Here is an 18,219-nt window from a genome sequence, read left to right as displayed (position 1 = left end):
ATCAATATGCCAGCTGATCAATCAGCGTTGAGCCCCGGAATCATTTTGGGTTTTAGCTGTAGTGTTTGGTTTGGTTTTATTCATCCAGCTCCATGACAAGCCATCGGAATTACGAGTGGATCCCAGCAGGAATTATGTCAAATATATTGAAGCGTGCAGTCTGTTTTTGTAACCCCGTGGTTAGCGCGGTAGCCTAGAAAATGGCACGACCCTGCCTTAATTGTATTATGCTGCATTTCATTCGTACAGCACTAGTAGCCTAAACACACAAACACAGATCAGTCACCAGTGGTGGAAAATAAAGTCTTGTTAGATTCGCCAATATTGTCCCAAGATCAATGTCTCGTCAGAGTCGCCACCGGGATCTCACAACATGCAAGCCCTTTGTAGAAAGTGTAAAGAAAAAAAAATAAAAATAAAAAAATAAAAGATTTATTTTTGTGGCTTTCGCCGTTTTTTTATATTTTTTAGAGGGACAGACCGTACGCTGACAGGAAATGTGGAGAGAGATGGGGGGGGTGACATGTAGTAAAGGCCGTCGGGATCGGGAGTCGAACCTGCAGCACACTCATTGTAAGGCTCACAAATGATATGATTTATAGCAGGCCAGGAATTATGTTACTTAAATATTGTCGGAAGAATCGAGACATTTTTGTAACGAGGAACCAATGGACCCACGGTTTTCCACTCCCCCGCCGTCATAATCCAACTCCCCACCACCGGTGACTCCTATATAATAATATATATAATATAAGATGGGATAAATGTGTATATTTCACACTAATAGCCAATCGGCTGTCTGTCGATCTTGAGTTAGATGCTGACGTTGACTGTGTTCAATAATTTAACTTTGCGTTTGTAACCAAATTGACCCGGCCGGCTCGGTTGACTTTATTCCTGCTGCTATATATTATCTGTGAGCATTAAAATGAGCTCGTATGTCTCTACAAAGGGCTTGTATGTTGCAGGATCCCTTTGGTGGATCTGTGGAAATGACATACAGCTCGGGAGGGACACGACGAATTTCCTTATTTTATTATCACCAGACACCTTACATCGGCTATAAAGATGGCCAAATCAACCATGCTCCCTGTATAGGTTTTGCAATATATTCAAGTAAATTCTGTAACATTTTAATGACTTTTAAATGAATCCAAAATAAATTTGTGGAAAAAAATCTAAATTTTTATGTAGGATACATGGTCAAAGCTGTGATCAGACAATTACATGTAATCATCTGTGGCAGGTTTCATTAACTGCTATTAAGCCCTATACGCTGTGATACAAGTGATCTGCAAGCTCACAATGTGTTGCCATTCGACCCGTTACAAGCCTGTAGGTCCTCTATAATAGCAATTTAACACTGGATGGTAGTACGGTATATGTATGCCACATTTATACTTAATTATGCTGCAGCGTGGTGTGATCTTGTAGATCTGCTATTTTAGGAGCGTGACTCCTGCGCAGAACTAAGTATAAATCAAGCCTTTACTATTGTCAATCAGCCCCTTCTGTTGGACCCTACGCTAATGATGTGTAAAGCTGCTGGGGGTTGGGGCTCGGGGCTCGGAGGGGGTGGAGGTTGCTGTCGGTCAGGCCACAGGGCTAGGCCAGCAAAGCTGACACACAGCGCCTGTGCCTCATTAGCGCTAAAGCACTCGGGGGAACAGGACACAAGATAAGGATGAAATCAAACGCTCACAGCACCCACCAGACAACAGGGACGGATAACAGCAGGTGGAGCTTGCATGAATAAGGGACTGGGTGTGTCTGATTGTGGTATTCTTTTGTGTGATTATAATTTTAGCCCCTCCTTTAAAGCGCTATAGTGTAGATTCTTTCTGAACACAAACATTAAATGTCATTGACGATGAATGGAGAATTTACGTCATATGTGTCTGAGAAAATCGGCTGGGTATGTCGGTGGCCACCCTTCGCCAATAAGGGACCACCATTCTTAATGATGATGTACGATGGCCTGGGCCGTGGCTCAGCGGTCCAGGCACCTTGGCCGGTAGTCCAAGTCTGGCAGTGTGCCGTGGGTTCGACTCCCGATACCGACGGCCTTTACTGCATGTCATCCCCCCATCTCTCTCTGTTTCCTGTCAGCCTACTGTCTGTCCCGCCATAAAGGGGAAAGCCACAAAAAAAAAGATCATGTACGATGATTAGAGTGCCCCTCACTTCACACAGGTGTGATTCTTCATATTTATTTTAACCCTGTAAGACCCGGATATATTTCTACTTGCAAAAAAGAGATTTCAACCTTACTACTACTTTGTACTACTAGGACTGATGTTAAAAAAATATGTAAAAAAAAAAAAAAAAAGTTTGATGAAAATGTTATGCACATTTATAATAATATAATAAATTAATAATCCAGACATTTTTCATTTGTGTGAATTTCAGCCTCTGTGGGGGGTATTTATATGCAAATATCATGACCAATGGCATTGCAATGGCATTGCAATGAACATCAATGATGACGTTTAGGTGAAAAAAGAACAGAAAAAAATAATAAAGTAATTAATTAAAATAAAAATGTTACCGAAAAGCAACGCTGGGTCTTACAGGGTTAAAGGCAGTGTGTGGCACTGTGTGCACCATAACAATACTTTAGAGAGATTCTGGCTGCCACATGATGTCACTGCTTAAAGCAAACACTAAAACTCCATTGACTAGGGAGTACGGTGGTGCAATTGGTATTGCTGTTGCCTCACACCTAGAAGGTCCTGGTTTCTATTACCGCTGTGGGTGTGTTCTCTCCTCCCCATCAGTGCCCAATACCCTAAGTTTACATGTCTGACTGTCAGCATGCATGCATTAAAGGAAACATGAGGTCAGTCCGTTGCTCTCCCCAGGTTGGCAGAGGGAGTGTAGAGCCCAGGATTACACTAGAGTAGACGATTGACACTGGGAGAAAAAAATCTGTGGGATAATATATATATATGTGTGTGTGTGTGTGTGTGTGTGTTGTAGCAGACTTGGCTGTCACATGACGTCATTTCCGAAAGCCATACAAGTGAGCGGTGCCTTTAACATGATGTCTGATGTCAACAACATGACGTCATAAGGGAGGGAGGGGTGGATATGCACACATTTGTCAATTTGACTGTCATATAACGTCACAGGGTGGAGCGGTAAGCACCGATCACAAACAGCAGGAGGGACATTTTCCACAAGGAAAAGAGAAATGTTAAGTCGACCAGAAGCAAGGACAAATCATATCCCCTCTGGTGATAAACAGGAATGACTGAGGGGTATCAAAAGCGGAGGCAAGGGTTTCCACCTCATTCCCCATCAAATCATCCCCTGGAGTCAGGGATAGCACAGTAAGCACACTGTTTTGTCATCACAGGGACTGGGATTGTTTTCTCCTTTGTTTTCTGCTGAAGAAGGGTCAAGCTGTATTGATCTTTCAAACTGATGAGGGTGTGTGGACGCACTGGGCGGCTATTATTACTGCTGGTGCCGCCCTGCATGGCTGGACAACTATCTCATTCTAATGACTATTAGATTATATGTCTGGTTTCCATTAAAAAGATAAAAGCTGTTCATTACTTTGCTGTTTGAGTGCATGTGAATTGCATGTGAGTTGTCCACCATTGCAGTCGTTGATGCCTGGAAAATCAGAAGTGTTTTATCAGACAGGTGAATGTGTTGCACTCAAATAATATATACATTGTAATTACAACTTTGTGTGTGTGTGTAGTCAAAGTGATTTTAATAATTTCATTTAAAACCACATCCATTATATAGAAAAGACGGTCAAATATTTCCATCTCCAGGCTGTCTGTTGTCAGATGGTGAAGTATTCTCCCGCTAACCCATTCCTGGCTTGCATCCAGGGCTTTGCATCCATACCACCTGACATCGAATTCAAATTAATTGCATCTAATCTATTCTATGTTTTAATGGCATTGCTGTGTCACAGCAGGTATGACAAATGCATAACTTTTGGCAGTGGGGGAACGCCATTCATCTCTTATCCATCTGTCTACAGACTTACTTTCCCAAAGAGTTGTACATCCCTACTATTGTGTGTATCCAGTGTGACATGAATAACTTGTGCCCATTATTTGCATGAACGCCCTAATTTAAAGTGGTGTCAGTTTTCCTCCATTTTGAGGCACACTGATTAGGATACTTGACCTTTAGAGACTGAATGGAAACATCTTCCTTTGCCAACTTGGTATTTTGAGAAGGAGCATTTGTCAGCCCTCTTGGCATAATGTGGCTCTGCATCAGAGGTGAGAGCAGGCGACAGCAGATTGTTTGTGAAATTGGGAAATATTCTCCGGAGGCGTGCAGCATTTAGATCACACAGTCCTTCTCAATATTCAACGATGTCTAATTCTTCTAGGTCGTGGACCTATCCTTTTCTTCTTAGCTTTAGGGACCTGCAGAAGGCAGGATTACTTTATTTGTTTTGATTTCCCCCTCATTCCCTTGTGAAATAGCTTAGGGTTTGTGCCAACACAGATTGATTGTGACCAAACGGTAAGCATTTGGTGGGATGCACTGGTTCTTCTCTGTCAGTATAGCTTTGTTCATCCTGAAGTACCGGTACTCTTTTGATGTTTGAAAGTACAAATGTGTTTGTTTGTTGACAATCAGTGTTTTTGAATGCCGTGCTGTCCTACATGTTAGTCATTGGTTTCAAATAATGCAATTTGCAGCCTAAATGGCAGTGTAATCACTGAACAGCCACCCAGAGTCAGACCAAAAAATGATCTTTGTGCAGAAGAAAATCATAGTCCTTTGTTATGGATAGACCTATTTATTTTTTTATTTTTTGTAATAACAATATCAAACACAATTTTGCATTAGACCTTATTGAAATTTACAGTCAAGTTAAATATGCAGATATAATATTGATATATTTTCCTATAAGCTGGTTTCATTTGGCTTGTAATTTAAATCATATTTATTATATAGGTTTATTCGAGGTTAGTTAATTTCCAATTTGAGTTGACTCTAACACATTAGTTTAATCAATGGCATTTGATGCAGTCACAGTAAATCTGAATACAATTTCACATCAGTCTAATTCCTGTTGGAGTGGAAGGCACGCACGCATGCACACACGCTTGATTTCTCACTTAAATGGACTCTCATCATATCAGAGTTGGAAATTGATCAGCTGATTACATGTTCTGTTATTTGATGAGGTTTGAATGTTTCTAGTTTCTATTTGATTCTTCGTTCCCCACCAGCTCCTTCACTGAGCCATCATCAAATACAATATAGACTAAGTGTGGTAATATATTCACCTAATGGCTATTGAAAGCTGTTTCATAATGGCAGGTAATTACTAATTACAGCTAAATGCTTAGGGTATATTTTAGCTGATAAATTGACAATTCTGACAAACATTTTTTGCTGATAAATCGGCCATCTCTGAGCATTTTAAGAAGTAATATCCCCACTGGTTCTTCCATCTCCCAAATTCTGAGCTCCATGCTTTATCCTTGTTTTATATGAATTAATCTGCCACAAACCAATGTGGTTTGTATAATATATCCACATAATTTCAGAAAATACGAAGCAATGAATGCGGGAGGGGGTCTACTTTTACTATATGTTATATCTCTGAGAAGGCATGGATGAAATGTGCCCCTGCCTGGTGAACATGTGTTATTTGAAGATATACAGTAATCTAATGGTTACTTCTGCATTACTGCAGACCAGCCTCTCCAATCTCACTATGGTTACTTCTGCATTACTGCAGACCAGCCTCTCCAATCTATCTATCTATCTAAGATATAATCTAATAGTTACTTCTGCATTACTGCAGACCAGCCTCTACAATCTCACTGCTAGACAGTCCAAGACTTGATGATAGCGACACAAATTAGTAGTAAAAAAGTTTTCAACTGAATAATTCACAACTCATTCATTTCTATGTCTTTGATTTGTTCAGTATCTGAAGCCAATACATTATTCAGAAAGAGACTTGTGGAGTTAGGAACTGTGGTTGCGAATGCAGTGAGCACTAACTATGAGACCCTGCAGATCATGTCTGTCTGTGTGTGTGTCTGTGTGTCTGTCCCGCTGTGACACCACCCGCCCGCCACCAGAGGGCACAGCTGTAGCACACACACACACACACACACACACACACACACACAACCACACACACACACACACACACAACCACACACACACACACACACACACACAAACAACCACACACACACGAGCTGCGTTCGCTTCCCGCGTTTGCGCGTCTTACTTGTATTAACACTGTCTTTATGAGACACTGCTGAGCTGACTGCATACATACTGTACGTCTCATTCTACACTAGCTGTATGTTGTAAATGCTCTATGCATGCCAAAGAAGAAAGAAATACCCAACATCCATGAATAAATTAATTTGTTACTCATAGTTGCACCTTCCCGTTAATTTACCATAAAGATACACTAGAATTGCATCATACATTAAATAATCGTATTTGTTGCCTGTTTGATCCATAAGCAACACCAAGTGGTGGAACTGGAACACACTGGCCTAGTTCTTCTACCCTTTAACTAACCTGTAGGACTCGATAATAGAGCGCCGAAGTCCTGACGACGCCACTTTCTCATCCCCTCGATTCCCCTGGTTCACGGAAGTAATCTGTCTATGGAGAATAACATGGGGTGATCTTAATATCTACTATAAATAAGAGGGGCACCGTGACACAGTTGGTAGTGCTGTCGCCTCACAGCTAGAAGGTCCTGGGTTCGATCCCCGCTCGGGACGCTGTGGGTGCTGGCGCCGTGTTTCCTCCTCTGCGTCATCAGTGCCCATACCCGAGGCGGGGTTAGCGAAAGGGCCTTTCTGTGTGGAGTTTGCATGTTCTCCCCGTGTCCCCTAGGGTAGGAACCCTCACAAAAAACATGCAGTAATTCTGGTCTCTAAACTGCCTTTCCCTGGCCAGATGGAGGGGAAAGGAACTGGTTGGAATAACGTGTCCTTCCACACGCTACGTCCAACCAGGGAAACTTGGACACTCGGGCATATAGGAAGCATGTGTTCAAGTCCGTTGCTCTCCCCATGTCCCCCATATATGGGGACTAGGTTGGCGGAGGGTGTGTAGAGCCCAGGATCACATTAGATAATTGACACAGGGGTGAAAAATGGGTTCCAATATCGTGGGATAAAAATGATAAAAGAAAAAAGATCGTTTATGACAGTCACTCATATATGATATATATGAGTGACTAGCGAAAATTTTACTATAGTGTTTTCTCTCAGTCAGTTGATTCTTCATATCCATGAGTGAAGCGGCCTGGATGATTTGTTTATTTTTCAAACACAGTTTTATATGAGGCAATCTAAAATCCCCTATGGGGATTACAATGCAAATAAAAAGTACATGAACACATGGATTTGCGGCCTCTACCGATATTGACGTCAGACTTTGGTGCTCTATACAGTGACATAGACTCAGTGCCTTTATTAAACCTGTATTTATCCAGGGTACTTTTGCAGAACACAGATGCTCTTTTTCAGCACTTTACTTCACACTCCCAGTACAACCACAGTCTTTTACTGTTGGCTGCTGAACAGCTCCACTGGTAAGTGCCTAGTTCAGCGTTGGGTATTGAGGGGTGAACGTTGCTCATTTGATTCTTTGCACTTTTGTAAGACTCTCTTGGAAAGACCCAAATGCCTAGAATGTAAATGTAAATTTCTCTTTGCAGTACACAAATTTGTGTAGGAAGTGGGAGCTGTATGAACAGACTATTCTGATTCTAACTACATTCTCTGTACATAATGTTTCTGTTCTCCACAACAGGTACATGATGTTGATCCATGGGAAGAATGAAGTGTACATGATTGAAAGAGACAACGCAGTCTTCCATATAGCTAACCTGGAGTTCCCATTTCGCAAAGATCCACGTGTCCACCTAGCCAACACTTTACTGGATGGGGTGAGCGCTCTTACTTGTGTGTGTGTGTGTGTGTGCGCGTCCGTCCGTCCGTCCGTCCGTCCGTCCGTCCGTCTGTCCAAATGTATAGTCTTATACCATAGATGACTGACAATAGATGTCAATACATGCTCATTTTGACATTGGTAAAGATACGTTTCGGACGGGCTTTCTGAACTAGTTCGAACATCTGGACATCTGGGGGTGCAAGATCGTCCGAAAAATCTTAGGTTCTGAATGGTATTAGAATGTCACCTTCCTTTCCACACAAAGAATCGGACGTCTGAAGGAGCGTGTATTGCGTTTTAGACCGTCCAGAGGAAGTCTGAGGTCCACATGGGAGCCACACTGTTTTTAGAGCCCATCTTGTTGTTCTTTCTAGTTCTGCTTGCTCAGACACCTCTAATGTGGTGCGACATGCTGCCTTCTGTGTGACCTGTCTAAAAGTCCCACATGCTCAGACCTAGCTTTACTGAACTTTGACGCCCCTCTTTTACCAACACTGGCCTGCTGTTCCACCACACTGGTGACTGACAGATATTGTCTGTCGCCCCCTTTCATGCCAAACCTCTGGGATGTACCCGAGCCAGGCAGTAGAGCCTGTTGAATAGAGAACTGACAGGACAAGTGCATGCCTGTGTTCTAGAATACAATACATAATATTGAGAGAATTCATGAGATTGTTGTGCCAGTTTAACCACTTTCGACTTGGTATTCCCTGTTTGTCATTATTGTAAAAATGTTTTAAAGACCTTTTTCTAAAAAAAAATCTAAATTACAATAGCTTGTCAGCTATTTTAACTATTTGTTTAAACCTTACCATGGTCCTTACCATGGAACAGACTGGGAAACACAATAACAAGTTTTTCCAGAATCAGATGCTTCTATCTTGCCTCGGTTTTCCCCACCACAATTCAAGATTAATAATGTATTTCCATTTCAATAAAACATTGGAATTTATCTTCTGTCAGTCTGTGTGCTCGGGGTAGACAAAAACAATACAATGCAAATACACATCAGCATAAACACATAACAATGCTCATAACAAAATAAATAAAACATTCCACTCTGCAGTGCAGTTTTGAGCTTGGCACTGAGTAGGCCTATCACAATAATTGCCTAATCGTAGTTATCTTAGTTAATCACAATAATATATATTTGCATAATTCCATTCCATCCGTATGAATTAATCTGTTGATTTGTTTTCCCTTTTTCTCAAATTAACAAATAGCAAGCTTACAATGCGCTGCGATGTGAGGGGTTGTGAATTTACAGATTTTAGTAAGATTGTTATCGCCTTTCCGAGTTGACTTTGTTTCAGCTTGTGCTTTTTTTCTTTAATTCTTATGCCTTTTTTATTTTTCTCTCCCGTCCCCTGGCCTCCACACATGCATGTAAAGCGTCTCTGATTACTTAGAAAAACGGTATATAAATCCCAGGTATTATTATTGCGACCATAGGTCACAGATTACTATGAACCTGCAAAACTTGTCCGTCGCTCCGTCACGCCACCATATATGGCCGTCAGTCCATCACACCTCGTGTCACGAGGCGTGACACGTCACGCCACCATATATGGTCATAAGTCCATCACGCCTGACACGCTCCATATATGGCCGTCTCCATATATGAAGATCATTTCGAGTGCCAACCCCACCTAAAGGGTATGGGCACTGATGACGCGGAGGAGAGAGCACGCCCACAGCGTCCCCAGTGGGAGTCGAACCCAGGACCTTCTAGCTGTGAGGCGACAGCACTACCGACTGCCACCGTGCCCCCATCTCCTGTGCAGTTTTTGATTACAAAGCCTAAAAGACACATTCTGTTCCAATATTCAATGTCAAAAACACAATTAATTGACTGAGAAAGTTTCATATGACCTAAAGAGACCAATATCTCTCTTGGGTAGAGTAAATCTCATCAATTGGCTATATTGCCCAAGTTTCTCCATCTATTTAAAAACCTCCCAATACCTATTTCAACCCCATTTTTTAAATAAAATATAAAGTATAATTTACTTGGTATAACAAGTCACCAAGAATCGGGATACACTGAGGTTCTTTACTTACCATACTGTGCTGGCGGTCTAAATTTACCCAATCTTAAGCTTTATTACTGGGCATGTCAATTAAATCAAATTAAACAATGGTTTTCAAATACTAAGTGCATGGACAAGGATTGAGTCTTATGACGTATCTATCACCTTATGAAATTAAATACATTCCTTATTTTGAGTCGGTAGCAGTCAAACGCATTACTGGCAATCCTGTTGTATTAAATAGCTGGAAAATATGCGAAGATATAATCACATTTGTGAAATATAAGGAGTTTACTATCCCCATTTACTCCAATATGGTACAATCCTTCCCTCTCAACAACCTTTAATGACAATACCTTCAAACCCTGGCATGACGCAGGCATTAAAGAAATAAATCACCTGTTTAAAAATGGCATTTTCCTCTCTTTTAGAGAAATACAAGATCTGTACTCTTCTACTCATTTATTTCGTTTCTTTCAAGTTAGGCAGTCTAAGCAGTCTAAGCAACAGCCCCTTGCCGAACCTAAACTATCCAAAGTCGACTCACTTCTAAGGACATCTGTGTAGTCTTGCAGATCGATCTTTGGATTTTACAAGGTCCTTTTAGAATCTTTGCCAGTTAACACCGGAAATATTAAGAAATGGGAACAGGACCTCTCACTTGTCCAGATAAGTCCAGATTGGTCCTATATATGTGATAAAATACATACTTGCTCCTATAACCTTCGTCACAAGTTATCCCAATTCAAAAATTATACATAGGGTTTATTACATGCCAGAGAAGCTCCATAAGATGAACAGTGAGTTGTCTTTTCTCTGCTGGAGGTGTAAAAACCAGAGGGGGACCTTCATCCATATGTTTTGGTCATGCAGTGCTGTGTCATCATTTTGGCATTTAATTGTAGATGCTGTTTCATCTTGCTTGGGGATTTCTGTCCCCCTTTCCTCTCGCCTATGCCTTTTTGGCACTGGTGGGGAGGACGGTTGGGACACTGGGACAGACACCAAAAGAAATACATTGACCTAGCTTTTCTAGCAGCAAAGAAATGTATTGCCTTACATTGGAAGTCCTCTACCCCTCCTACAGTTTCTAAATGAACTATCCAGTTACACTCCTAGACAAAATTCATTATAATATTAAAGGGATTGTTGACATTAAAAAAAAGGTTTTGGAATTGTTCTTATTTTTTAGGTTTTCTAATCTCAATTGCACCCAAAAAACATGAACTTTTAACATTCAGTACATTTTCTGTGATCTGGGGTTTTCTGGCTCAAACAGGTGCTCTGATTTGCCGGCAGTAAGTGACATCACTTACTGCAAATCCATTATGTCAATGGGATTTGCCAGCAGATGTCACTGTTTCACTGTATTGCCTGTTTTCATTGTAGCTCAAAAGTAGCTCCAAACCCCAAAGAAAACTTCAGACCACAGAAAATCCACTGAATGTTCAAAGTTCAGGTTTTTAGGGTGTAATTGAGGTCATAAAACCTAAAAGAAAAAGAAAAATAAATGAAAATGAATGTCATACAACCTTTAAGAATAGGCAACAGGACTTTTGGAATGTCTGGCAGCCCCACATGGATTACTTTGCAACTATACCCATACCGGTGTAGTTTGGTAGCAAATCTGAACTTGTACTTGAACTGTGATGCGTTGAGTCCTTTCCCTCTTCCTCTCCCCCTTCTTTCTCTTTTGTCTCTTTTTTTTTTCTCTTCCTCCTTTTTGATGTATAATTATTCATCAATATCAGTTATAGACTATATTGTTTGATTATTTTGTATGATTTTTTTTAATAATCTCATATCACTGTAGGCCTGTAGGTCTGTTTGGCAGCAAAAAAAGAGGTGCATATTGTAAACTGAAATGTAAAGCATGTTTTTCATGACTGTATGGCACTCTGAATAAAAATATTATATAAAAAATAAGCACAATTAAGTCATTAATCGCAAATTATTTGAATGACACTCATCAAGTAAAATGTCACGATGGCGACAGCCCTAGCACTGAGGCTCTCTGGGAGGCGTGACTTGAGTAGTGTGAGAGTTATCCTCCTCACACTCCAGTAATGGGACTGGGCTTTTATTGACAGCCGTGTGGTGTAGGTCACCATGTCCCAGTTCTCCACAGCAGCAGGTGCACAAGACATGCGTTGTTATCACACTCCTAACAAGGAACGCAAAAGGAAATTGGTGCCATTATGGCTTGTGTTTATGTCCTCTGGCCTTGATTTGATTTGAGATGTCTGGTCCTGGTTCATGTACAGTTTTCCTAGTGTTGTGCCGGAGATGTGATGAGAGGTGTGTTATCTGTCGTCATTATCAAGCTCATTTTTCTTCTTGTCTTCCACTCTTGTCTTTCGAGACTGGCTTTATGTAAATGATTGCTGATATGGTGAAATGTTGTTTTCCTCGCTCAGGCATTCCACATAATGGCACATTAGTGTGCCTTTGAAGGAGCCGTGCAGATGCGCGCTTGTGCTGCCGCAAGGGCTGTTTTGAATCACGGTTGGTTGTTGTCTGTTGATGCTTCTGGCCCTGTGTGTTCACAGAGAGAGCCTTTGCTTGGCTGTTTACTGTGAGCATCGCAGAGGGCGAGCTGGGCTTGCTGATCTCTTTCATCTCCATCCCCACAGAAACATCCTCATCTTTGTTTGTATACTGTGGCTTCACGACAACTAGATAATCGGTATCTACGGTGATTCTCTGTATGATTCGGTATTCTCTTTGTGTTGATTGAGTTTACCATTAACCACTTAAGCCCTATATACTTTATTGTATGACAAATAGTGAAAATAGCTGATCTTCATACTCTCATAATAATATATGCATTGTTTACAGTAGATCTTCGCCATTTTCTGAAAATCCAAAATAGCAACACCAGGATTCGGTGGTTAATATGTTGCTTCCGTTAGTATTAAAAACGTCCCCCTTGTTTGGAAGTTTAGGTATTCCTGTCCACAGGATGCTTTTTTCCTTTTCGTTTTGGCTGAGTAGTATTATGCAAGCTCTCTCTAATGCCCAGCGGCTTCATTGTGCAACTAAAAGCACTCACGCAAAAGTGATCACCTACCCACAGCTAGCATTGAATCTCTGAAAGTCTTTGCTTGCTCCACTTTTGTCAGACACATCGCAGTTGATCACATTGAGTGCCTTAAATATTTAATACAAGACAAGGAAGTAAGGTAGAGAGCTATAAAAGTGTCATTCATTCCTCCTCTAAAGGTTTGCGACAGGTTACACAGCTGAAGTGAAGACTCCTGTCGATGACAGTGTGATACCCTACCATATTTTCTTATTACAAGACTATGCGCACCCACCCACACACAGCATGGTTGCACAATAGTTATGTGAAAACCAATCATGGGACTCCCGCAGATTAGATGTGTACCTGCATCTGAACTCGACAGTTTTGAATAATGCATTATGCATGTATAGTTCTATTTCTGCGTCTCTACTCCTTCCCTAGCAACCCCCTCCCCCTCATACACACTCACTCCTCCCCCTATCCTCGGTGCCGCAGGCTTCCTCCCTCTCCGAAGACACAACCCTATGAGACTTAATCATCCCCTGCCGAGTGCCGACCCACTGCCAGTTTCCATCACACGTGACGTAACCACTTGTGGGGTGGGCAGGCTGGGGAGGGTGCCAGGGAAGGAGGGTTTCAGCACACCATGATTGTGATTCCACAGCAGAGTAATATAAAAAAATGTGTTTTTCCAAAGTCGACCTCCTGGTGGTGCTATAACAGGCCGTTCTGGAAAATTTTGGGCAGAGGTTCATCGTTGGCATCCAAAATTTGGCATCGACCGGGTTAATGGTGCCGGAGATTAGCTGTTCACGGACGGACGGAATGCAAAACATACTCTCTCCCCATGCCTTCGGCCTGGTGGAGACAATGACTGGTTCTTCTGAATCAGGGTGTATACAATCAGCTTATGCTCTATTTACTTTGTCGACTTTAAGACCCCAAGGAGTCTATACTTGGTCTCCTCCCTTTTTCACTCGACACCAAACATTTTCATCTACAAACATCTACAAGATCAAAACACATTGCATTGCCGCATTGTGAGCTTGTAGATGTGTTATTTTCATTGAATGTTTGCCTATTGTCACCAAGCTTTCTCCTACTATGACATGCACAAAATGAAGATGCCAAGATTCATGTGGTTAAAACAACTGTTGCATTGTGCACATACAGTACGCCACATCTGTAATTCACATCTGGTTGTTTTCTCCCCCGTGTTTCCATAGGAAATGATCATAGACAAGGTGAACGGCCAGCCTGTCCCCCGCTACCTGATCTATGACATCATAAAATTCAACGTGAGTAGCCCTTGTCTGTTCACCTGTCACTCCTCGAGTCCCGACTCCTCACTTTTGCAGGTCGTAGCACTGTCCAAGCCTCATTAGCAGTCGCTTCTGCCTGGGGTTCAGCTGAGAGGAAATGAGAGGCGTGTCAAATTCTTTCAAATGCAGTTAGAATGTCTGCAGTCAGTAGTGGAGTTAATCAGAGCAAGGCGTCTTGTGTGGTGCATTGGCTTTTATTGATTTTGACACGCACGCTCACACACACACACACACACACACGTGCGTGCGTCCTTGAGGACAAGAGCAGGCTAATCTGTCCAGACTCCTACCTGTTAGCAGAGGTGTCAGTGCTGTGCTGGCCTAGATGTTGAGTGAGGGTGCAACTTTTTTTCCAGAGCCCCGACTTCCCAGTCTCTCAGGGCGCACGCCGCACACTCTTAACCACAAAGCCACTGAGCCGGTGTCTATTATACTCAAACTCACTCAATATGTGTTGATAAACTTTGGAGGTAACCTTCACCACTTAAATATGATTTATTATATCTGTCTGTATTTAGTTTTTGTTTTGTTCATCCTTCATTTGCAATCATTGGTGTCACACTTGTCACTGCAGCCGAAAACAAAAATGCCTCATTGTTTTTCACAATGAAGCGATCAGTAAACCATGACTTAGCCAGACAAAGCACACAGCCGCTTGCTGAACCTGTCTATTACACTCAATATTTAGTCCCCACATTCAACTTTTAAGTTAACTCTTACCACTTAAAAGTATTTCTGTTTAGTTCATCGTTAATTTGCTAGAGTAGGATTGTAATGGATGTTGGAGCTTCTGACATTGTCAAAAGCGGTGACGCTCATTGGTGTCACTGCAGCCTAAAACAACGATGCCTCACTGTTTTCGGCTCATTAGTTGTGACAGCCATAATTGCCACAGAGCAACTGTATAAAATGTGCAGGCTTAATTATGCATGTGATGTGTTGTCACATTCATTTTTCACCCTTATGTGATTTCTTTTGCCCGAGGACAACAATCCACTGGCTGGTAATGGCTAAGCTTATCTAAATGCTATATATAACGGCAGGTCGGTCCAAAGATGAATGAGCCTGCACAGATGAAAAAAATAAAGTGTGTGTGTGTGTGTGTGTGGGGGGGGGGGGGGGGGGGGCTGTCAAGTGGAAACCCTGTATGTCCAAAACTGTTACATTTCAGTCATTGGAATTATTTTGTCTCAAGCTCTTCTTAATAATTTTCATTTGGTAAATGTTTATCAAACCTACAGAGTGTCTTAACCCCAAATAGGTGGGAACCTGGCAGGTCGCTATTCTTTTTTCAAAAAAGAACTGATCTACAAACTAAAAACAGCTGTTCCTGAGCTTGCAGCTATTTTGTGACACGGCATCTGTCTCATTACACGGCAACAAAGGGCATAATTAAAAAAACATAAAATGAATGGAATATGCACATAGAAGGTTTCTGCCTGAAAAGCGACGCTATCTTTGTCTGTAACCTCCCCTCCATTGATCAGAGGATCGATCACACGAGCAAGTGGCTCAATCAATGCCCTAGTGGCGAAGGGGAACGTCTTTGTGAGGCAGAGCAGAGGTTAGAGTCTCCATGGGGGCACCCCTCAACGCCATCAATAAAGCTGTGTTGTATTGATCCCAGAGTGGCCATTATTGGCCTTCTCCATTATGTGGTCCGTGCCCTGCTCCTCGCCTCGGCACGGAGTAGGCGCCACCCCAGGATGGAAACCCAGCAGGAGGGGGAACACACCACCCACCAGGCCACCACTAAACACATAAACTTGTTTGGGAAGTCAGACAGGCCAGCAGACACCCGAGTTAGCGATGCGAGTGGAGTGTGGCGGCAGGGATTGTGTCCTCTCTCAGGCCAGGATGGCTTCGTGTGCATGATAGCTTCGTCCAGATTAGGAGAACAAGGCTTTTCACTTGCTTTTTGCTGAACATTGGAAGAGGTTATGTCAAAGTGCAGCTTGTAGATTGAAAAAAAAGGCTCAATTAATTCTCAAGACATGCATTGCGGGGTGCTCTTGCAGCACAGCGTGTGCCTCTTGAAACATGAAATTGGTTGACCTGGACTGTCAACCCTGAAGACTTGGAGGTGGGTTGTTCTATTTCAGTGGTTGGCTGTGGAATTAGACGAGGATTTTTGTCTTCCTGCAGCAATGCTGTTTCGTGTCAGCTCTGAGTACATGTCAATGTCAGCTCTCCCACTGTGGAGGAATTGACAAGCTGTCGTGATGTTCCCACAACTATTCATATACCATCACAAGACGTATTATAATATTGAAAGCCATTATAATGAGATGAAATGTGTCAATTTTGAGTTCAGAACCTGAGATCAACATCTTTTCCTTGACCTTGTTATCTTTCTTTGATATTTCATTAGACGTGACATTAAACAAAGCGAGCAGAGGATGAGATGAGTATATAAGAGCTCTTTACACCCACTGCAGAGGTGGTGGGTGGGAGTAAATTGCCTCTTGACATCTCCTGCCCTGTCTGCTGAGGCACAGAACGTGGGCTGCTTTGTCACACCTTACATGCTCTTTATTCCCCTCCACCTGAGAAGTTGAGCGAGGTGGCGTCTAAAGTTTGTTTGTTCTGCAAACGTACACTCTGGGTTTCCATAGACACATCGTCACATCGTCACAGCGATGACAGCAGTTCAGACACCTCAGTTTGTTTTCACTGCTAACACCAAAACATTTACTAATAGATGTGTCTACTGTCTCCAAAGTGTATCGGTGTGTAACACATTGCAGAAAGATAGCGGATGTTGATACCTGTTTAACCGGAAACGACGACACCAGATTCGGTCAATTCGCTCAAAATCGCCATAATGGTGAAGTTACCGCCACCATCAGGACTGGGTGTCTAATACTATATGATTGCCCCGTTAAAATCAGATATATTGTGTATATCACAGATTTTTCTATTGGCATTAAAATGATGAATTAAAAATGCAGGTAGGCACAATCCACTGTTATTTAGGGTGGCCTACATCACTTATATACCATAACTACTTCCAATTCCATGAAGTAGAACTCGACCGGCCTTCGGGTGGTCTCGCTCTAGCGCCATGCCATCCAGGTGGCCAGTTGTGTACTGTACTATACTGCACCATACTGTACTGTACCGTACTGTACGGTACCATACGGTACGATGATGGGAGATTAATCTGCAAACACATCTGTATCGGCCCATTCTATTCTAGTTTAGTTTAGTTTATTCTAGTAGATGAATCCGCATCGGTTCGATTAATCAATCAGACCGATTAATTCATCGGTCTGTCTTTGCAGATAAACAAGCCTAAAGTAATAGTTTGAACAGATCTACAAGCTCACAATATTAAATATATAGGTATTAAATATATATATAGGTGTTAAATCTGACTTGCCTAAGCCTGCAGTGCAGACACCCTGTTACATGTATTTTTCAGAATGGACAGAATTATTATAATTTTTCAATACAGAATGAGATAATATCGACATTGCTAATATCGGTTTTCGACCATAACAGCAATTCATTATATTTTATATCGATTTCAGCCAAAATGTCTCATCGGCACATCCACATTTATTTGCCATCACTGTTGACTTATTTATATCCATACTAATAAATCATTCCCTTAAAAACATATTTAATGTATTTGCTAAATAGTTACTGTATCGATTTCAAATCATTGAATCGTATCGCCATAATGAACCAATATCGTCCATGTATAGTATCGTCAACCATTTAACGTGATGCATATCGTACCGCATATCGTTACACCCCTACTTTTATATCATACATTGTTGGCTGGCTCATGTGGTTAATGAAATGAAACCATTGGCAATGAATGGGTTTATCAGGCACCTTGCAGCCTGCTGCTCCTGCAGAGGCCTTACAGTTCTATAAGAATCACCTCAATGGCATCAACTGTGGGGCC

At 41.9% G+C, this 18,219-nt stretch overlaps 1 protein-coding gene across 2 annotated transcripts in view; it reads left to right on the top strand.

The window, feature by feature from the left end:
- LOC310876764 (mRNA-capping enzyme-like) overlaps positions 1–18,219 on the top strand; it is a 98,798-nt gene that overhangs the window by 19,977 nt on the left and 60,602 nt on the right. For both annotated transcript variants that reach the window (XM_083790409.1, XM_083790410.1), the window contains 2 exons: positions 7,786–7,921; positions 14,208–14,279. In XM_083790409.1, coding sequence (XP_083646535.1) covers positions 7,786–7,921; positions 14,208–14,279 — 208 coding nt within the window. The remainder of the gene's footprint in view (positions 1–7,785; positions 7,922–14,207; positions 14,280–18,219) is intronic.

Source organism: Protomyctophum parallelum, assembly GCF_964188405.1.
Source record: "Protomyctophum parallelum genome assembly, chromosome: 19".
NCBI lineage: Eukaryota > Metazoa > Chordata > Actinopteri > Myctophiformes > Myctophidae > Protomyctophum > Protomyctophum parallelum.
Note: the sequence above shows the minus strand (reverse complement) of the source record. Positions and strands in the feature narration are given on the sequence as shown.